The sequence below is a fragment of the Pseudonaja textilis genome, chromosome 10 (assembly GCF_049901715.1).
Source record: "Pseudonaja textilis isolate UNSWEBS1 chromosome 10, rPseTex1.2, whole genome shotgun sequence".
Classification (NCBI taxonomy): Eukaryota; Metazoa; Chordata; class Lepidosauria; order Squamata; family Elapidae; genus Pseudonaja; species Pseudonaja textilis.
The window spans coordinates 20,952,087-20,974,424 of NC_141999.1; the positions used below are offsets into that span (position 1 = coordinate 20,952,087).

General features: G+C 48.6%; 1 protein-coding gene across 5 annotated transcripts in view; it reads left to right on the top strand.

The window, feature by feature from the left end:
* ERF (ETS2 repressor factor) overlaps positions 1–17,431 on the top strand; it is a 45,162-nt gene extending 27,731 nt beyond the window's left edge. For 3 of the 5 annotated variants that reach the window (XM_026715509.2, XM_087940111.1, XM_087940110.1), the window contains 3 exons: positions 10,491–10,725; positions 12,635–12,750; positions 13,819–17,431. In XM_026715509.2, coding sequence (XP_026571294.1) covers positions 10,491–10,725; positions 12,635–12,750; positions 13,819–15,023 — 1,556 coding nt within the window. In that variant the 3' untranslated portion in view covers positions 15,024–17,431. Of the gene's footprint in view, positions 1–4,836; positions 5,107–9,770; positions 10,331–10,490; positions 10,726–12,634; positions 12,751–13,818 lie in introns of those variants that run through there. The other 2 variants (XM_087940113.1, XM_087940109.1) reach the window with 2 other exon arrangements.
* Positions 17,432–22,338: the final 4,907 nt, after the last annotated feature.

Below are 22,338 nucleotides of genomic sequence, written 5' to 3' on the forward strand. Positions count from 1 at the left end.
TGGCGGGGGCCGCTTAGCTGTGCTCACCAAACCCCAGAGGAGGGGGCCCTGTTACTCTCAGCCCCTCCGCTGAGTAACTTGGAAGGCTTTGCACATCCCGTCTTGGGATAAGGGTTGGAGTTGGCCTGCTTCCCTTCCTGGAGGTGTGTGGCCCGTTGAGCCAAGCCCTTTCCTTCTCCCATGCGAAGCCATTACGCAGTCTTGCTGGGAGGGCGATGGTTGGCCGGGTGACTGGGACCCCCAAAAGATGGAGGGAGGGGGAGATGGCAGTGATTGGATCCTTGGCTCTTCTACACAAAGTCTTGTGTGCCTGGCCATCCAGATAGATAGATAGATAGATAGATAGATAGATAGATAGATAGATAGATAGATAGAGATATGGATCTATTGATATAGATCTCTATATATGGATCTTTGGTTATTCAGGTTTTCTCCTGCGTAAAATTGGATGTGGGAGAATTTTATGCGGGAGAAAACCCTAATAACCAAAGATCCACATACAAATACCCACAAAATCCTCAGAAAACATATGTACGTATGTGTATATATATATATATATATATATGTGTGTGTGTGTGTGTGTGTGTGTGTGTGTGTGTGTGTGTGTATGTATATGTATACTCACGCACACACACACGTGTGTGTGTATATATATATGTTTGTGTGTGTGTGTACTGGCACACAAGACCTCGTGTTTTTTATGTATATGGACTGGGACCGCAAAAAGACGGGGAGGGGAGCGATCAGATCCTCAGTTCCCCTACATGGGGACTTGTGGGTAATTGCTTGGGGGAACTAGAGCCCCCCCAAAATTGGAGAGAGGGGAGATGGCACCGATTGGCTCCTCGGCTTTTCCCACACAAAGACTTACTGAGTGGGTAATTGTTGGGGAGAATGCCCCCCCCCCAAAAAAAAAGAGGAGGAGGGAAGAGATGACAGTGGTCAGATCCCTACCTCTCCTGCATGAAGGTTTGCTGAGAGGCTAATTGTGGGGGAGACTGGGACCCCCCCCCCAAGAGATTCAGAGGGGGAGTTGGCAGCCATCGGCCCCTTAGCTTTCCTGCACAAGATCTTCTTGAGTAGATACTTGTTGTTGGGGAATCTGTGGGGGGTGAAAACTCTCCAAAAATGGAGAGATGGTAGCAATCCTTGGCTCTCTCTCACATACATGTTCTCTCTCCCCGCCCCCTCCCTTTTCCCAAGACCCGGATCGTGGTTGTGTGGGTGGTACAAGGCCTGTCATGGCCTCTGTGGTAAAGGCCTCCTGGTTGTCTCGTCTTTTTCCTCCCCACACCCTGGCGCTGGTCTGGGGTTGGTTTGTGCCAGGCCTGGGGGCAATGCCAGCCAACAGACGGTGGTGTGTTGTTTTTTTTGTACCTCCTCCCTCTGGGCTTGGCAAAGACGGTGGCTGAGTTGGTGGAGATATGCTGGCAATGGCGTGGGAGGTGTGGCAGAGGGAATCTAAGGGAAGATTCTGCAGGCGCTTTCTCTCCTACCTTGGAGGTGGCAACGAACGGGGCCCAGAAGGTTTTTTTTGGGGAAGGGATGCTTGGTGCGTGTTTGGGTGTATGGGATGAAGGATAGGGTTCTGTAGGGCAGGGGAGGTGTTTTAGTGTGACAGGTTGCTACTCCAAGCTTCCTCATTCAGATGGCCAATGTGTGTGTGTGTGTGTGTGTGTGTCTATATATATATATATATAGAGAGAGAGAGAGAGAATAAGAAGAGAAATGACTGTGAGAACGCAACTTTATTATGATAATGATTTTTCTTTTCAAAGGAGGATGGTTTACTGCATAAAGCCATTTTTCCCGTCTTCCTAGAACGGTGGTCGCCAACAGGTGGGCCGGGGACCACTGGTGGTCCACGAGAAAATTTTGGTGGTCTGCAGAGAAATGTCACCCCCCCCCCAAGCACCCCCTCCCAATGCAATTAATCCAGGCTGCGTGGGAACACAAGGCTGCATTGCCCACATGGCCTGTGGGAACACAAGGCTTGCGTCGCTTGCATTGCAAACAACATGAGGTAGTGAGGGGAGGGGGGGAAAGGGCAGAGGGGGGGAACTTGCCCCACACACCTTGCCTGGGCACCGGGCTGCTTCTTTCCGCTTCTTTCTTCTTCTTCTGCTTTTGGCTGCACGCAAGGAAAGCCAGTGTGACAAGTCTCACAAAGATCATTTCTGGTGGAGTTTGGAGGAAAGAAAGAAAGACTTCTGCTGCTTTCCTTGCCTGAAGCCAAAAGTCTCTCCCTCTCCCCCGAGAATGGAGCTGGAGACGGTATCCTGCAATCCCAAATAAAGAATGATCGATCGGTAGGAAAACAGGGTGGGGAATTTTCCTGCAGACTTTTGGGGGGATTTTCCCAGGGTTTCCAGTCTGCGGGATTTAAAATTAGGAGTTTGGTGGTCCCTGAGATCCAAAAGGTTGGCGACCCTTGGAATAGAAGGCGGCCTGATCAGCGTTAAGGAACTGAGATACTGGAAAAGGTGGCTTTTGATTGTCCCGAAGGTACTTGTTCAAAAGGCAACTGGACTTTGAAGGCGTTTCGCTTCTCATCCAAGATGCTTCTTCGGTTCTGAATCACTTTTGACTAAAGAAGCGTCTTGGATGAGAAGCGAAACGCCTTCCAGGAAAAACCAAATCCGGTTGCCTTTTGAAAAAGCACCTTTGGGGACAACCCTGACCTGGATGACCGAGAATCTCCACAGACACCTGGCTGTTGATGGGTTAAGAGGATTGTGAAGCCAAGAGTCCTCTCCCAACACCTCCCTCCCCCCTGGTCAGCCATAAGAACGGGAAGATGAAGGTGTCCTTCTGGGAAAAGGTGCCCCTGGGTGGGAGCCTCAGAGCAGGCCAGGCTTGGGGGATCCACGGATAGAGCAGGATTTTGGAACAGGCTGTTTTAGCAACTCAATCAGTCAGAAGGGACCTTGGAGGTCTTCTAGTCCGGCCCCCTACTCAAGCAGGAGACCCCCTACCATTCCAGACAAGTGGCTGTCCAGTCTCTTCTTAAACACCTCCAGTGATGGAGCCACCTACAACTTCTGGTGGCCAGCTGTTCCACTGGCTAATTGTCCTCACAGTTAGGAAGTTTCTCCTTAATTCCAAGTTGCTTCTCTCCTTGATTGGTTTCCACCCATGGCTTTTTGTCCTGCCTTCTTTGGTGCTTTGGAAAATAAGTCGACCCCCTCTTCTTTATATGGCAGCCCCTCAAATACCGGCCTACTGCTATTGTGTCACCCCCTAGTCTTTCTTTCCTCTAGACTGGCCAAACCCCAATTCCTGCAATGTTTTAGTCTCAAGGCCTTCAATCATCTTAGTCGCTCTTCTCTACACTTCCCCCCCACCCACCCCCCAAAAAAGTCTTAATTTCTTTTTTTGTAATGTGGTGACCAAAACTGGATGCGTGCAGTATTCCAGGTGTGGCCTTACTAAGGCTTTGTAGTATTGTATCCTTACGATTTATATTGACGGCTTCCTAGTATGATTTGATTACTTATTGTACCCTATGACTATCATTAAGTGTTGTACCTGATGATTCTTGATGAATGTATCTTTTCTTTTATGGACACTGAGAGCATTCGCACCAGGACAAATTCCTTTGTGTGTCCAACCACACTTGGCCAATAAAGAATTCCATCTCCATCTTTCTCTCTCGCTCTTAGTACAGACTTCTTCAATCTTTGGCTCCCTAAAGGTTTTGGGAATGCAAATCTCGGGGGAGAAAATGAATTCCAGTGATTACAGAGGTTGTCAATTTATGACAGGCTTCCTCTTTGGCCCCCAGGAGCCTTGCCACTGGCCAAGCGTTTAGATGTTTCATTTCAAAGTGACGCGAGCGTGTAAGATGTCATGTTCGTGCCGTCTTTGCCATCCTCTTCATTCTCGCAATGAGAGAGAGAGGTTTCCCAGCGTTGATAATCCAGACGGCCATTCAGATGGGGTCTATTCCCCCACCGAAAGGGATGGATAAATAGGCCGCATTCGGTGTTTTCGTCCCTGTCTCTCCCATCCATAAGGTACACACTGGACCAACATTCACATATGTCACCCAACCCATCCCCTGCTTTCTCATCTGTGGGGAGCAACGTTTCTCCCCCTGGCTGAGCAATCCATTTTTTGGTGAGCTAATCAATAAAAGAAGCAGACATGGAAACAGAATAATTGACTTCCCACTGGAGCACACCAAGGCTCTCTCTGGACCAAGTGTCTCCTGGGACGGTTGAGGAGTGTTTACAAGTGTGGTCTTCCAAGCCAGAAGTGGAATGAAGTTTTCCAGTCCCAAAATAGCTTTGTTTTGTCTCGAACGCCTCATTTTGCTTTCCATGTGTTGGGGATTATTCAGGCTGAACTTAATCTCCCTTGCGGGGGGTGGGTGGGTGAGGGTGTCAGTTCTGTCTTCTTAAAAGTTTTTGCCCACCAAAACTACTTAACAACTCTCTTTTGCGTTTCCCCATCATTGTGGCCTGTGCAACCCAAACCTTCGGATCTGATGCGCGAAGATAAAAAAGTTAGGTGGTTGTTTTTTTTTAGGGGGTTTAAAGACCTCTGGTTGGGTCTAATAGTCTGTCAAGCGTTGAGCACTGTTGCGGATAAACTCCTGGAGTCTTGAGAAGCCTAATATATACATCTATGTATAGAATGCTTTCCTATTTTTGTATGCATTCTGGTCACCCACAAGACCTGTCATCCATCCGAAATAAGATTGTGGCTGTCTCGTTTCTGAGGAGAAGACAGAAAGAGTGCAGGATACCCTTTCCTTTGTTTTCATTTTTATTTAAGGTATTAAAAACGGAGATGGTATGGGACGCGAAGCCCTGGCTGGCCTTAACACACTGTGATGCGTCCCGGTTTGCTCGCCCACAGTGTCTTCAGGAAGCATCGCTAGCAAACCCAAGCTGTGGAGAGACGCAGCGTGGGAACCCGGCCTGCTGAGTGCATTTCGTTGGCCTGGAAGTGGGGAGACCCACTGTGGACCAGGAAGGAAAGGATGGTTTCAAACCAACCCTCAACCCCCTCTCTCTTTTGCCCCGCCAAAAAAAACAGTTGTCCTAGGCCTAAATCCCTTTTCCTGACGGGCGATGCCTAACGAAGAGTCCCGGGGTGCAGGTGATAACAAAGGACCCAGGCTTTTTCAGTTCCTTGGGGGGGGGCTTGTCTCGGGATGTCCATGCGGTGGAATGCCATGATTGTCAGAGTCACATGAGATGAGGGAAGATGGGGAAGACAGAGGTTGTCATTGGGATGGTAGTGGAAGACCGCACCAGCGTATCTGGCAGCACCAGCCTGAGAAGAGTAATCCATTCAACGGGGCTGGTGAGCTGATGTCACGGTCTCTCCACTACCACCCCCACGCCTCCTCCTTCCCCCCCCCCTTGCTAAAGTGAGAACAGGCTGTGTGTGTGTGTGAAAGAGAGAGAGGGAGAGGTTGTCTCAGATGATGGAGAGACAGCAGAGTTCACGGGTTACCTTCTTTTTTTCCCCTCTTAATGGTTCTCTTTCTCTCTCTCTCACCCTCGTGTTCCCCAAGCTCGCCACAACCAGCAGACTGAAGGGGGTCTGAAGTAAGCCTTAAGACCCCCGGATTGGGCAGGCAACTTCCTAACTCTCAACGTTACCTCTTCCGGAGGCCTCAGTGGGCCTCGACTCACACAGGTTTGCTTCGCGCTTGCAAAATTCGGTGTCCTCATGTCTCTCCCCCCCCCCCCCGGGCTCCGCGTGGGAGCAAACTTCCCACGCCATTGCCAGCCCCTGCGGGAGTCTGTGGAGCTGAGGAGGCAGTTGTCCCCACGTCCAGCACGTCCTCCTCCTCCTCCTCCTCGGGGTTTGGAAGACGAGCGCAGTTTGTGGGGTGCTCATGGCTGTCACTCCTGGGGTGCTGCCCAGTTCGTGCTGTCTCCTTTTTGCTTCCTTCCGTTTATTTTTAGCTGTTGCTGCCGTTGCCTGTTGCTTGGAGACTGGTGTGCTGTGTGTGTGTGTGTGTGAGAGAGAGAGAGAGAGAGAGAGAGAGAGAGAATTGAGTGGGGGGGGCCTTTTTAGGTCCTGCGTTGCCAAGAAGCAAGGAAGAGGGAAGGATGCTGAATTGCATTTGAAAGGGTGGGGGTACCACTCCATTTGGCCCGAGTGCAACTCTGCCCTCGGTGGGCATGGGTGTGTGTGTGTGTGTGTGTGTGTGTGTGTGATGCAGTTAAGGTATGCCAGCCCCCCCAGGTTGCAGTATGTGGGGATTTTGGCTCTCAAGCCCTCCCACCCTTTGCTAGAGATGACATCACCGTCCTAATGGCTCGGTCTTACGCCGATGCCCTTGAACCAGGCGCCGGCGTCCCTGGCCTCCATTACAGGGGCCTGAATTATTGATGGGCTCAGAGCGCCTGGGGTTTGGGAAATGGGAAACCACAGCTCCCGCCCCCCACACACACACACCTCCCCCCTCCCTTCCCCACCAAGCTCTTGACACCCTCCCTGAAGGCATTGGGCACAGGCTCAGCAATTTCAGCGAAGGAGAAATGAAAGCATTGGAGGTTGGATCTTTCCTGGGCCACAGGCAGGCCGAGTTCAGACAACTGCACATGCTCAGCCAGAGTTTCCCCTCCCGTGGCGGGGATGGATGCGCCAGGTGGGAAGAAGCCCTGTGATTCGATCTGGGGTGAGCAGAACCACACCCGGGTTTGTGTGACTTGTACCTGGTGATGCTTAAAGCAGGGGTCTCCAATCTTGGCCGCTTTAAGGTTTGTGAACTTCAACTCCCAGAATTCCTCAGCCAGCAATTAAAGTGGCCAAGGTTGGCTGAGGAATTCTGGGAGCTGCAGTCCACAGGTCTTAAAGTGGCCAAGGTTGGAGACCCCTGGCTTAAAGGATTCGCGGAGAATGGAGGAAAATGTGTACAGGTAGTCATGGACCACAGTTGAGCCCCAAATTTACATGGCTAAAGCAAGACACTTCTCAGGTGAGTTTTGCCCCCATGTTAACGACCGTTCTTGCCACAGTTGCTTAGTGGATCATGGCAGTTGTTAAATTAGTAGTGCGGTTGCAAAGCAATTCTGGCTTTCCCATGGACTTTGCTTGTCAGAAGGTCGCAAAAGGGGATCACGTAACCCTGGGACACTGCAATTGTCATAAATACGAGCTAGTGGCCAAGCATCTGAATTTCTGATTGCCTGACCCACCATAATTATTATTAAGCATGGAAAAACGGCCACCGATCCAATATTTTTTAAGTGCTGTTACTACTTCGAATTAATCGCTAAACGAATGGTTGTAATTCGAGGACAGCCTGTATACAGTGTACGGTTTATATACCAACCTTGAAAAAGGGGGGGATTTTAAGACGAAGACTTTTTAAGTTCCAACCGTTGGGCCTCCTTTGCAGTTCAGTGACCAAACTTTGCCTTTGGCAACATGACTAAATTTATAGCCGCCTTGTGGCAATTGCGGCTGTATATCGTACAGTGGTTTTGCCAAAGCAAACCGTTGGTTCGTTTAACAACCGGAGTGTTTTGCTTTAGAGCCGCTACAAAAACAGTTGTATGTCGAAGACTGTGCAGCACAATACTTTAAAGCCTTGACCCAGGTTTAACAAAAGAAGGTGTGTGATTTTACATTTTATTGGGCTCAAATAAATATAACCGGGGTGGGATTCAAAATTTTAACAACTGGTTCTGTGGGTGTGGCTTAGGTGGTGGGCATGGCTTGGTGGTCATGTTATTGGCTGGGCGTGGCCAACTCAACATCACATCGAGGCACGCATCTCCTCGTCTGGCCTTTCATGACTGTGGGGATGCTGCAACAGTCGTAAGTGTAAAAAATGGTCATAAGTCACTTTTTTCAGTGCCTTTGTAACTTTGAATGGTCACTCCACACAAGCAAAGTACCAGCAAAGGAGGGGAAAAAAACTCCAGAGAAGTTCCTGAGACAGGAAGTCTAGTCCTGCCAAGAGTGTAATAAGGGTTAACAGGGGGAGTTTTTGTAAGCAACACCAGAATGTTTCCTTCCTGCCCTCCTTACAGGATTAGGCCAGTAATTTCTTCTAACAACCGGTTCTCCGAACTGCTTAAGATGTTAACAACTGGTTATAGCGAATAGGTGCGAACTGGTAGAATCCCACCCCTGAATATAATCTCTGTTATCTACCAAGCAAAAAGATGTGCCCCAAGGAAGCTCTAGTTCATGATGGTGAACCTATGGCACACAGAGCCACTTCTGCCGGCACATGAGAAGTCGCGTGGAAGAGCTCCAGTGCACATGTGTGCGCCCGCCTGACAGCTGATTGTCTGGCGTGTGGCACACGGGGCATGGGAGATGCATGCACATGCGCAGAGATGTGTGGGGTTTGCGGGGGGGGTCTTGCACAGAGATGCGTGGTGTGCATGGGATTGTGCGCGCATACGCAGGAGGGGGCTCCGCACACATTGCCTTCTGGCTGCTGGCGCACACGAGTGCGCATGCAATTTTCAGCACAAAAAGGTTTGTCACCACTGCTCTAGTTTGATCAGCGTAAGTGGCTTCACAGGGGTGTTGTAGAAAGTTAGGATGCCTGGCAATTCTTCCAGAGGGAAGCACAGAGAGTCCTCGACTTTTTTGTTTAGGGACGGTTCAGAGTTACAGCGGGCCCTGAAAAAACTGACACGATCCTTTTTCACACCGACGACCGTGGCAGCGTCCCCCTATTTACACAACTCAAAATTCAGATGCTTGGCAACTGACTCGTATTTATGACGGTGGCCGCATGTCCCGGGGGGTCACCTGATCCCTTTTGGAGACCTTCTGACAAGCCGAGTCAATGGGGAAGAGCGATTCACTTAACAACCGGGCTGCTAACTTATCAACCACGCTGCTTCACTTAGCGACTTTGGCAAGAAAGGTCATCAAACGGCGGGTGGGGGGGAGGGCAAAACTCACTTGAGGACTGTCTTTGTTGAGCAGCCTAAATTTTGGGGCTCCGTTGTGGCCGTAAGTTGAGGACTCCCTTTATATTGGGGTGCTGGCTGGGGAATTCTGGGAGTTGAAGTTCCCACACCTTCAAAAAGGTTGAGAAACATTTTAGAGCGCCAGTGGGCCTGTGGGTCAAAAAATCTCAAGATATAATGGCTGCAACCATGAGCTGAGAAGACTGCCTTTTTGGGGGGTGCACTGTGTTGAGTTAGATTGGTCCGACCAGAGCGGTTGAGACGCAGCCAGCTGCGAAGGGGAAACCCCCCCCCTCTCCCCAAATGGCTGAGAAAGGCTAGTTCCCCTTCCTCCTCGCCTCCCAAAGGGAGGAGAGCCAGCAATTCTGACTCTGCTGTGCTGGAAAGGTTGTTTATGAAACAATGGGAGAGGCCCCCATCTTGCGGGGAGAGAGAGTCTTTATTTGTGACTTCCTGTTGGGGCAGGGGGGGCGGGACGGAGGGGCCTTGTGAAAACTTTTCAGAGGAGCCGGGGGCTGCATTGCACTGCTGGCCACACATTTGCAAGATGTAGCATCATCCCCCCCCCCGTTTGTTTCTTCCCCGGTTTGCGTGGGGGGGGGGGGGGCTTCGATGACCATCTGGGATCTTCCACAGCCCTGGGTATTTTCTGGGGAAGTTTGATCTTGATGGCGGAGCAGGCAGTGGCGGCTTCTCTGCCCCCACCCCCCTCTTCCCCTCGCCAGGAATGCTTTGCAGAGTTTGTGCTCCGCTGTTGGCTGGGAAAAAAGGAAGCCTTGTCTCGAAGTTGCTGACCTCAGCTGCGAACCATTCCCCCTCCTGCTCCCCCCCCCCTGCAAGCCTGCTGCCCGGGGAGAACATGGCACAAAGGCGCTCGGTCCGTCCCTCCGTCCCCCACTTCTAAACACGCCTGATGCTTGTCGGGGACGTAATGGGGCTGACTCTTTTCCCGGGGCCAGGGTGTGTGTGTGTGTGTTTTCAAGACCTTCGCCTCCTCCACTAGCCAATTACACCCTGCAGCACCTTTAGGCTGCCTGGGGTGGGGTGGTGGGGAAGGTTGCAAGTTGTGGGATTCTGCTGGGTAGGACTTGGTGCCAAAGGGAGGGAGTCTTCCCTTCGAGCTGGCTGTTCTCGCCCTCCCACGCTTGGAGGGCCCAGCCTGGAAGTCGCGAGGCGGCTTGGCTGCCCTCCCAGCCTCCTGGCTGCAGAAGAGGGAGAGGCGGCGACGGTGGCAGCGGCAGCAGCCGGTTTCCTGTTTTCCCTCCCTTGGCACACTGGGGAGGAGGTGGGGGGGGTAGGGCTGGCTAAAATCCACATGCCGCTGCAGCAGCCATTGCATCCCAGTGGGGGGGGGGGGTGGAGGGTAGCTTGGAGACACCCAGGGCTTCTGCCAACATGCCCTGAGCAGATGCAGCCAGAGGATCTGAGTATGGGAATTGCCAGCACTTTACTTTCTAACTCTTTTATGCGGGAGGGGGGGGCGAATAGGCGGCGGCTAGGGTGGTGGGGTTCTTGGCCGTCCTATTCTGGAAACGCGCCTCCGCCTTCCCAGACCGAGCTGGCTAACGCTGCCCTTCGCCTTGCCAGGGTTCGCCTTCCCAGATTGGGCCTACAAGCCCGAGTCGAGTCCCGGTTCCCGTCAGATCCAGCTCTGGCATTTTATCCTGGAACTGCTGCGCAAGGAAGAATATCATGACGTCATCGCCTGGCAAGGGGATTACGGCGAGTTTGTCATCAAGGACCCCGACGAAGTGGCCCGGCTATGGGGGGTGAGGAAATGCAAACCTCAGATGAACTACGACAAGCTGAGCCGGGCCCTGAGGTGAGCCCGGGCAGGAGAAAGGGTGGAGAAGTTCCAGGAATTTGGAACGAGCGAGGAGGGCTTTATCGCACCTGGTTGGGAGCCTGACAGGAATGGTGGGAAAGGAAGGCTGCAAAATTCAGCCAGTGAGGCTCTCTCCAGCTTTTTAATAGAAACATTTAGAAACATGCATCTGCTTGCACGCATGCAGGCATCCACAGATGTACACATGCCAATCCGCCCAGCGCTTTTCTGGCAAAATATGGAAAACTTTGCAACTGGCTGGTTTTGTGGTGCTCCAATGGAAAACAAATTGAGGAATATATATATATATATATATATTTTGCAAGAGAGAACAAAACTTTAGGAGTAGGAAAATCTGGAATTTTTAAGGGCAGTTTTATTCCACTCGTTTCCCAAGCAACTGAGAGCACTATCGCTATCTGAAAAAGGTGTTTATGATTCATCTCTTTTTTAAAAAAAAAACTAAACAAAACTGGGCCTTTCAAACAAGATAGATGAGAAACGGAGCTAAACCAATGCAAGGTTTGGCAGGGCTTTGTTTTCAGTTCAACGGTCACTTCAGCATAGACCAGTTTTAGTTTGTTAGGTTGCTGGTTTAATTGGTTGGCTTGCTTTATAAATTTTCCATCCCATTTATTATTTGAAAGTTGAAAAGCCAGGGGGAACTGCATCTGTTATTGCATTCACAAAGGTCTCTTGCATAGCTTGGAAAAGATTCCTTTCTGAAAAGGTGGAATGCAGGTAGTCCTCAAGTTACAACATTTCATTTAGTGATGGCACTACAAAAAAGTGACTTATGATGGTTTTTCACAGTTACGACCTTTATAGCATCCCCACGATCATGTGGTCAAAATTCAGATGATTGGCAACTGGTTCATATTTATGACCGCTGTTGTGTCCCAAGGTCGTGTGATCCATTTTGGTGACCTGACAAGGTCAGAAGTCAATGGGGAAAAAACCAGATTTACTTAACAACCAAGTTGCTAACTGATCAACTGCAAGTAATTCCCTTAACTTTGTAACTTTGGCTGCCATGGCTGCAAGCTGAGGACTGCCTGTAGGAATATACTTAGGGGCCTCCTAGTCCCAATTCAGAAGCTATTTTACTGAAGTTTTTGTGCTATTCCATTAAAAAAAAAAAGATTGACTCGGGATTGGAAGCTACATGATGCAAACGAACATCAGCCGATAAATCCCCATAACTGGAGGGGTAGAAAAATGTACACTTGGCCCCAAGGCTAATGACTTGGTTAGGCTGGTTTCCCATCCTTACGTAATAAGCAGTTGTTCCTATGCAAAGTTTGTGGGCTAGTGGCTATTTGCAAGGCTGTGATCAAATCCCTTTGCAGCCATAGGGATGTGAAGCATCGCTTCTCCCCATGTGAACAGATGCTGCTTCACACTTGCTGAGGCTGTAACACTTTTCCTTTCAGAGCATGTAGACACCCACAGACTCCCAAGTTCGGTTTTTATGGTGGGGGAGAAGTGGGACTCGTGAGTCACTGACCCTCTCTTCCTTCTCCTCCTCCTCCTCCTCCTCCTCTTCTTCCCCCGTTCTCCTCTTCCCCTCCTCTTCTTTTCCTTCCTCCGCCTCCTCTCCCTCTGCTTTTCCTTCATTCCTTCCTTATCCCCCTCTTTTCATTTCTTCATCTTTTCCTCTTTCTCTTTTCCCTCTTTTCTGTCTTTCCTTCCTCTTCCTCTTTACCTTCCTCCTCTTCCTCTTTTCCTCTCCTCTTTCTCTTTTCCTTCCTTCCATCTCCTTCTCTTCCTCCTCTTTTTCTTCCTCTTTTCCCTCCTCCTCTTTTCTTCCTCCTCCTTTCCTTCCTTCCCTCCTCCTCTTCCTCTTTTCCTCCCCCTCTCCTCCTTTCCTTCCTTCCTCCTCCTCTTCCTCCTCCCAATCCTGCAGGTATTACTACAACAAGCGGATCCTGCATAAGACCAAAGGCAAACGTTTCACCTATAAGTTCAACTTTAACAAATTGGTGCTGGTCAACTACCCTTTCATCGACATGGGCATGGCAGGTGAGTATGGTGGGAGGACTTGCAGAGTGTCCGGGCAGCCTTCTCTCTGCTCTTCTGCAGACCTTCTTGAACCCATGGCTAGACAGCCAAAGAAACTTAAGTTTAAAGTGTTTAGTTCCACTGGAAAAACTAACAACCACCAACCCCTGTAACAGACATGCATACTTCTACGCTATGGTGGCTCTATTGGGTGTGCCCCAAAGGAAAAAAAATAAGAGGTTCAAAGGTCTTATTTTAGTTGTGGAAAAGTATCTTGACCCATAAGGAAGATAAATTTCCCATTAAATAATTTAACTTTGGAATGGGAGTGTCTCTGTAGATGTAATGGAAATACAGTATAGGTAGAGGTGTTTTTTGTTTTAATGTGGAGGTAGACAGAAGGAATTTCAGATTAAATTCTGGGTTCTGTTTTGGGTGGGTGATTGGCCCCAGGGGAAAACGAGAAATATGTATTTGCCCAAGAAGAATACTCTCCAGGATGTGGCCAGTTCGAAAGATCAAGGGTGGGTATGTCCACGCTTGGCAATTTTTAAGATCTTCAACAGTAGCGTTGGAAGTCCAAAGGTCTTAAAGTTGCCAAGCTTGGATACCCCTGATCTAGGGTGACATGGATGAGAGAACTGCCATGTCTGGGGATGTAGGAGAAGGGGTGGCAGTACCTGGAGACGGAGAGAAAAGGGGGTCAGCCTAGAATCTCTACATAACTACAAGCAGACTAAGTCTAACCCTTTTAATCCTTATCTAATTCTTGAGCAGGTTACCGGCAGTTAGTGGAGAAGATAGGTGTGTCTAAGCATGATTAGCAATAAATCAGTTTAATTGAGACTTTCACATGTGGACCTGAGCTTTGATGCCTGAAAGGGGAGCGGGGAAGGGCCTTTGACAAATGGGATAGATATTGAACAGGTCAACTGGTCTTGTGAATGCTTCCTTGAGCTGACTCGGTTGCAACTGGGCTCTGAGAAAGGATTGGCTGAATGGAGAGGGAGGTTAGTTCTCCTCTTAGTCATTTTCATCCTCGGTTCTTCTAATGTCGATTTCCCCGGCTTGCTTTCCTCCTCCTCGCAGGTGGGGCCGTGCCCCAAAGCGCTCCACCTGTGCCTTCAGGTGGCTCCCACTTCCGCTTCCCGCCTTCCACCCCATCTGACGTCTTGTCACCGGCCGAGGATCTGCGTTCGCCTGGGGTCTTCTCCGCCGTGGCTCGCCGCCTCGCTCGGGGTTCAGTCAGTGACTGCAGCGACGGCACCTCGGCCAATTCAGAAGTGGAGGAGACGTTGGCTGAAGAGCAGCGACGTGGCGGCGGTGGAGAGGCGGGTGGATTCCGTGGGCCCCCCTTGCCTGGCCATCCACGTTTGACCCACGACGCCCTCTTTAGGATCTACCCTCGCCCGCGAGTTCCTGAGCCTCTCAGCCCCTTCCCTGTGTCCCCCATGGCTGGGCCTGCTGCTCTTCTGCCCCCCCAGTTGTCCCCTGCCCTCCCCCTCACCCCCACTCACATAAATTACACTCCTTCCCCTACCCTCAGCCCCATGTACCCCAGCGGTTCCCACTTCTCCTTCAACCCCGAGGACATGAAGCGCTACCTCCAAGCGCACACCCAGAGTGTGTACAACTACCATCTCAGCCCCAGGGCCTTCCTCCACTACCCCAACATTATCATCCCGCAGCCTCAGCGCCTGGAGAAGCCCCCTCTTCCCCCTCCACCCCCGCAAGCTGAGGAGCCCCCCAGCCCTTTCAAATTCAAGCTGCAGCCACCACCATTGGGGCGCCGCAACCGTGACAAGCAGCCTCCGCCAGCTCCAGCTGTGCCCCCGGGAAACTCCAGCGGTGGCCTTCCCACCGCCGCCTCCTCTTCGGCAGTTACTCCGGAGACCCTCGTCCCCCAGATCAAAGTGGAACCCATCTCGGAGGGAGAGTCCGAAGAAGATCTCACCGTAGAGGTCACGGATATCAGCGAGGATGACGAGGAGGTCTTTAAGGCTCCTTCAGCTCCCCTGGAGAAGATCGAAAACGGGGAGACTTCAGCCTTGGCGCCCCCTGTTTCTCGGGCTGGGGAGAGCGGCAAATGCATTCCCCTGAAATTACGCTTCAAACGCCGCTGGAGTGAGGATCAGCGGCTGGAAGCCGGCGCAACGGGCGACGAAACAGACGACAAGAAAGTGAAGGGCGAGGAGGACACCGGTGGTCACGGGGATGCGGTTGGAGGCCGGCGGATCAGCACGGAGCTGCAGCAGGCCACAGCTGAGCTGACCCTGGAGAATCGGGACTGCTAGACAGGACATGCAGCTCTCCCTCCCTCTGGACAGATGGACCGAGGACAGGGTGGGTGGGCTGATTTTGCTGCCTTAACTCAGAGATTTATCTTTCTATTTTCCTTTCTCTTTCTTTCTTTCCTTCCTTCTTTCCTTCCTTGGCCTGGAAACTCTGTACATGCTCTTTCTCCTTCTTTGGAAGCCAGAAAAAAAATGTAGGGGCGGGGAAGTTTTTACTCGTCTATATGCATATATAAATCTAAATCTAAATATATATATTATATATATGTAAAACCTCTTTGCAGGAGTGCGGGGCGGGATTTCTAAAAATTAATATGCCAGGTTCATTTTTAAGGGTTCTCTTTCTCTCTGTCTCTCTCCCCCCCGCCACCCCCAGGCCTCATACACTATAAGCCTCAGGACCTTTTTAATTAAGATTTCCACCACCACCCCAAATACGGTGTAGTTTGAAAAAAGCATGGAAAGGGGGGCTTTGTACGGGAGAATAAGGGTAGTCTTATGAAAGCCCACCACTCTGCTCTTGTCCTCGTCCTCACACACACACACTTGCAATTAGCAATCTTAAGCACAATACACTTTTTAATCCCCCAGTGGATCAAAAAGAGAGTTAGCCATATGTTCTCTGTCCCTCTTAACCCCCTTCCCATGCACCGTTGGCATTTAGCCATGCTGGCCACACGACCACAGAAATAGTCTTCGGACAACGCCGGTTCCCTCAGCCAAGAAACGTAGGTGAACCCGGTGCCCTAGAGTTGGATACGATCGAGAGGGAGACTTTTTACCTTTTTTTTATATATACATATATATATTAATGATATTAAAGATTTTATAGGCTGCCCAAGAATTCCTCTTCACTCAAGGCAGCCTAGGCGAGCCAAAAGGATGGGACATGCCTGCCGTGAATGGTTAGCATGGGATCATTAAGGCATCCTTGTTAAAAAAATCTTGTCTGTTGTGTTCCTGCGTCTTCTTTAGGAAAAAAAAAGGGGGGGATCTCGCGTATTTTCGGGGCTTGCTTATCCCCTGGATGGTTGAGAGGGGTGTTTTTGCAACATGTCATCCTCGCCAGCAGTGGCAAAAGCTAAATTTCCTATTTTAACTTTGTCAACCCTACCAAAGACTTCCTCCCTTTATGGCGACGCTCTAGGAAACCATTCAAAAGCAAACAAAACAGGGATAGGCTTGGGCCTAGCTCAGGCTTATCCAGCCTGCAGGCCGCATACGGTCCTGGATAGCTAGTAAACGTGGCTCCACGAGATTGTAAACTTTTTAATATTATGTGATTTATATACTGTACATTAAGGTAGTCCTCAGTTTACCAACGCAACTGAGCCCCAAATTTTGGTTGCTAAGTAAGACGGTTTTTTAAATGAGCCTTGCTTCCTGACCCAAAATTTGCTTAACAATTTGCAGTGATAGTTGTTAAAACAGCGGCAGTTTCGCCCTGGTTTACAACTTTGTATGACACAGTTAAGTGACTCATGAAGTTGTTAAGTGAAATGTGCGGTCATTAAAGAGAATCCAACTCCGCCTCCAGCTCTTTGCTTGTTGGAAGCTCACAAATAGTGGATGGCGTGACCCCCGGGGCAGCGCAACCGTCATAAATACAATGCATGGCAATTGACATGGCTCCGAATTTTGATCAGACGTGACCATGGGGACGCTGCAATGGTCGTTAAGTGTGAAAACCGGTCATAAAGGTCACTTTTTCCAGTGCCGTTGTAACTTTGAACGGTCATTAAGCAAATGGCGATAAGGCAAGGATTACCTGTATGTATCTTATATGCCCCTCAGGAGAATTCCAGAACCAGTTTGGCCTAGTGGTTAAGGCAACAGGCTAGGAAGCAGGAGGTTGCGAGTTCAAGTCCCATCTTAGCCACGAAAGCCAGCTGGGTGGCCTTGGGTTGGTCCCTGTCTCTCAGCCCAACCCGCCTCACAGGGTGGTTGTGAGAAAATAGGAGGAAGAAGGTGTGTTCTCTCACCGCCTTATTTGTAAAAAGAATAAAGGCAGGATACAAATAAATAAATTAAAAAACAAATCTGCTTCACTCAGTGCAAGCCAAAAGGTGGGACCCCTGCAGCCATTTAACCTCATTAGATTTGGGAATTAAAGAGTGGGGTGGATGGGTGGGATTTGAAGAGTTTAAAGTGCCTGTTGAAATGCTGTTTCCAAGGGAACCTAAGCAGGGAGCGGACATTCCTTTTTTTCTCTCCGTCTGCACAACTGTTGTCCCTGAAAAGATGGCTCTTCCTTTCCTGGTGTGCCCCGTTCCCTCCCAGCAACTTCAGAAATTAAAGACCCTGTTTTCTCCCATCTTGTTAAAACAATTCCACCTTTTTGCTTCTGCAAGGGGATGTTGTTTGGGGGTCAACAAAAAAGACCCTCACAGGATGGGACGGTGCCTGGGTTAGAAAACAAAAATATTTGGGAATCTTGCAATGCCAACTGTGTCTTCTTCTCGGTTGTGCTCCAAATCCTTATGGATGTATTTGCCTTGCTCTCTCCTTTGTTAGGACAGAGATTATTTCCCCAAAGAAACAGATTTGCATGTAAGCAACACTCCCCACGCCCACCCCCCAAAAATAAAACCTGATTTGTGAGATGCTGCCATGAACCTGAAGGCAGGATCTGGAATTATAATCTTGTGAGGTCACTATAAAGCAGTAATGTGCTTAAGGGTTTTTTCTATATATATATATATTGTGTGTATATGTGTGTGTATATATATATATATACATATATATATTTACATATATATATTTATATATATATATATATATATATATATATATATATATTTACATATATATATATTTACATATATATATATATAATATATATATATATATATATATATATATATATATAGCCTTATTCAGATTCTTGTACATATCAAAGAAAATGGGATGTCGTTCATTTTAAGAATGTACAAAAAAAATGAAACCAATAAAGGGTTTTGAGATTTCATAACCTGACGGTCCATTGTGAATTTTGGAATATTGGTGCAATAACCATGTACAGTTTTCGGGAAGCAGAGATATCCTGGTGTCCTGGGGAAGAAGGAGGGAGAGCATACAGCGGTCCTCGACTCAACGACCACCGTTGGACCCAGCATTTCCGTTACTGACCAAGATTGTCGTTAGTTTTGCCACAGTTGCTCAATGAGTCACTGCAGTTGGTTACTAAGCCAATCTGGCTTCCTGTGTTGATTTCGCTTGCCAGACGCCGACTGTGAAGGTCACGAATGGAGATTGCATGACCCCGTGCAACTGTCATAAGCCCATGCCAGTTGGCAATATCTCAAGTTGGATCACATGCCCATAGGGATGCTGCAATGGTCACAAGTGTGAAACCTGGTCGTGAGTCCACTTTTTTTCAGTGTCCTTGTAACTTCAACTGGTCACTGAATGGTTGTAAGTCGAGGAGTACCTGTATTTGGGTAAGAAAAGCTCTTTGCTAAAGTAGGCATTCTGGCTAAATTTCTGTTGTAGGTGAGATCAAGCAATCACCCTGAGCTGCTTTAGCAATTTGATATTTTCCTATGTTCTTTCTTCCTCTGTTGGTTCTCTTGCACTAGCAAAATTTGGCCCGTTTGTGTCTGCATCCAATTTAATCTTTCCCTTCCATTTAAATTGGGATAAAAAAAAAAACTTGACTGTAAATCTACAGATGCTGTGACTGTTTTCCCCCTTACTCTGATTTCTTAGCTTGATACTGCACCTTAAAGTCACTTGCTTTAATTATATACGGAAACATATAAACTTTCCGTTTTGCCTAAGAAAATCCATAGGAGAGGATAATCCTGATTCTGAAGCTTTTGAGAAACACACCCACCAATAGGATAAGTCTATGCAGTAAAGTTGTGGAACATGGCCTTGGCTGCAGAATTAGATTTTTGGAGAATCTCAGTGGATTTTTTTTTCTTTAAATACAAATCTAAATGTTTAGATTGGGCCAACTACTGCTCTCTGCAAGCCTGAAAACCACAAACTGTTGGGGAGAGAGAGGAGGCAGAAATAAAGAGCTACTATTACTCCTTTCTTTTGCCACAACTCATAAACTATTAGCGTAAATGTGAAATTAAGCAAACTCAAAAAACACGCAGCTGTTAAAATGTGGATAGTTTAATATGGACATTTTAAAAAGAAGCTTTCAAACAAAAAGGGATGTGTTTGTTTTAAGGAAGTTAATGCTTTGGGTTTTTTAAATTATTTTTTGTTTTATAAAGCTTGTGTTAGGATTTTGGAGGGACAACCAACAGCACACAATAATCGCTTAAAGTTGTCATTGGACTACGGTATTGTGCTGGCTTCTAGAAATACTGGTTTGTGTTGAAAAGAAACCTCTTGCATCCTGCCCTCTGGAAAAATCCTGTTTTGTTTTCCACAGGTTGTACTTCTTCTCCCCATCCATTCCACTTCAGGACTGTAAATCAAGGGGTTTCACTTGGACGTTTTCCAAATTGGACAGACGTTTGGCTGGGATGGTATAAGAGCCCTTCCAGGGGTGGGATTCGAATTTTGTAACACCCGGTTCTGTGGGCGTGGCTTAGGTGGTGGGTGTGGCTTGGTGGTCATGTGACTGGGTAGACATGGCTTGGTGGTCATGTTATTGGCTGGGAGTGGCCAACTCACATCGAGGCACGCATCTCCTCACCTGGCCTTTCATGACTGGGGATGCTGCAACAGTCGTAAGTATGAAAAATGGTCATAAGTCACTTTTTTTCAGTGCCATTGTAACTTTGAATGGTCACTCCACATAAGCAAAGTACCAGCAAAGGAGGGGGGAAAAAACTCCAGAGACGTTCCAGACAGGAAGTCTAGTCCTGCCAAGAATGTAATAAGGGTTAACGGAGAGGCAGTTTCTGTAAGCAACACCAGAATGTTTCCTTCCTGCCTTCCTTACAGGATTAGGCCAGTAATTTCTTCTAACAACCGGTTCTCCGAACTGCTTAGAATGTTAATTGGTTCTAGCGAATAGGTGCGAACTGGTACAATCCCACCCCTGGGCCCTTTCTTGAGCAGGGGGTTGGAATAGAAGACCTCCGATGTCCCTTCCAGCTACGATTCTGCTGGAGTGGGAGATCCTATATCAATGATGGTGAATCTTTTTGTTGTGGTGTGCTGAAAGTGCATGCATGCCAACACCCACAATGCAAAGCGCCCCCCCATGCATGCCTCTGTAGCCTTTGGGGGCCTGAAGGTGCCGAAATGGTCCATTTTTCGGCCTCCGAAGGCTGCAGAGGCTTCCCTCGAAAACGGCCTCCCCCAGGCTCCAGAGGCCCTCTGGAGACTGAAAATGGCACTTCCGGTATTTCCGGAAGGCCTGTTTTCGGCCTCCTGAGGCTGCAGAGGCTTCCCTCAAGCCTTTGGGAGGCCAAGAAGGCCTCAAGCGGAGTGAAAATCAGCTGGGAGGCATGCACACGTGCAGTGCAGGTAAGTTTGGCTGGGGCTCACATACCTGCACAAATGGCTCTGTGTGCTACCTGTGGCACACGTGCCATAGGTTCGCCATCATGGTCCTATATCATTTCAGACAAATGGTTGTCCATTTTGAAAGCCTTCAGTGATGGGACATCCACAAGTTCTGAAGGTAGGTTGTTCCATTGATGGATTGCGCTCACCATTAGGAAATTTCTCCTTAGTTTTAGGTAAAAGGTTGATGGAGATTCTCAGTCATCCAGGTCATGGTTGTCCCAAAGGTGCTTTTTTTCAGGAGGCAACTGGACTTTCTGGTTTTTCTTTGAAGACGTTTCACTTCTCATCCAAGAAGCTTCTTCAGCTCTGGCTAGATGGTGAGGAATGGGAGTTCGAGGCGTGTTGATCTCATTGGTTAGTTTCCAACCATAGTTTTTTGCTTTGCCTATTGGTGCTTCGGAAAATAGTTTAACTGCCTTGTCTTTTTAAGAGCGCCCCATATATTGGAACAGTGCTATCATGTCCCCCCCCCCCTTACTCCTTTTTATTAGACTAGACCTAACTGTGACCGTTCCCAGAATTCCCCAGCCAGCTGTGGGAAAGCCTGCTGTTTTGAAACACCTGCATTTGCCTTGTGCCTAGAAGTTCTAATGTGATGGACAACCCAAAAAACCAATGCAATTCTACATTGCATTAATAGAGGAATGCAATCAAGATCAAGTGAGGTCCTAATACCACTCTATAAAGCCTTAGTAAGAACTCACTTAGAATACTGCATCCAGTTCTGGTCACCACATTATAAAAAAAGATGCTGAGACTCTAGAAAGAGTGCAGAGAAGAGGAACCAGGATGATAAGGGGACTGGGGCTAAAACACGAAGAACGGTTGCAGGAACTGGGCCTGGCTAGTCTAGTGAAGAGAAGGACCGGGGGAGACAGGATAGCAGTGTCCCAATATTTGAGGGGCTGCCACAGAGAGGAGGAAGGGATCAAGCTATTTCCCAAAGCACCTGAAGGCCAGACAAGGAATAATGGGTGGAAACTGAACAAGGAGAGATTCAACCCGGAAACAAGGAGGAATTTTCTGACAGAGAACAATCAACCCATGGAACAGAAGTTGCCTTCAGAAGTTGTGGGAGCTTCATCCCTGGAGGCTTTCAAGAAGAGACTGTACCGCCATCTGTCAGAAATGGTGTAGGGACAGGGATTGGACTAGATGACCTACAATGTCCCTTCCAACTCTGCTAATCTTTTAATCTCCATCCCAAATAGCTAAGCAAACATCAGGAGAGCAATAGGAATCACTGGAAGGCAACGGATTCTGTAGGGTTACCTACAGAATACCTATTCTAGGTGTAATTCCCTTTTAAAATCCATCTTTGGGAGAAACCTGTCCTGCACCCTTCAACTTGCGTCCACAAATGGGACCAGAATTTCTGTTGCTAATAGGTCAGGCATTTGTTAAATGGGTTGCGCCTGATTTTATAACCATTTTGTTCTGGTAATTAAGCGAATCACTAAGTGAATCGGGCATTGTTAAGCGAGTCCAGCTTCCCTCATTGACTTTGGCTGTCAGAAACCAGCTGGAAAGGTTACAAATAGTGACTTCGTGTCCCAGGGACTCTGTGGTCATTGTAAATAAATACACACTGGTTACCAATGCCCGGAATGTGACCACCTGACCATGGGAATGCTTTGGTGGTCATAAGTGCGAGGACCAATCTGAAGTCATTTTTTTTTCGGTGTGTGATTGTAACTTTGGTCCCTAAATGTAACTGGAGGGCGACCTATCTTCTGCACCTGGAATTTCTGTGATTTCATGTGATTCAGTGATGGGATTCAATTTTTTGAACTACCTGTTCTGTGGGCGTGGCTTGGGCGTGACAGGGGAAGGATAC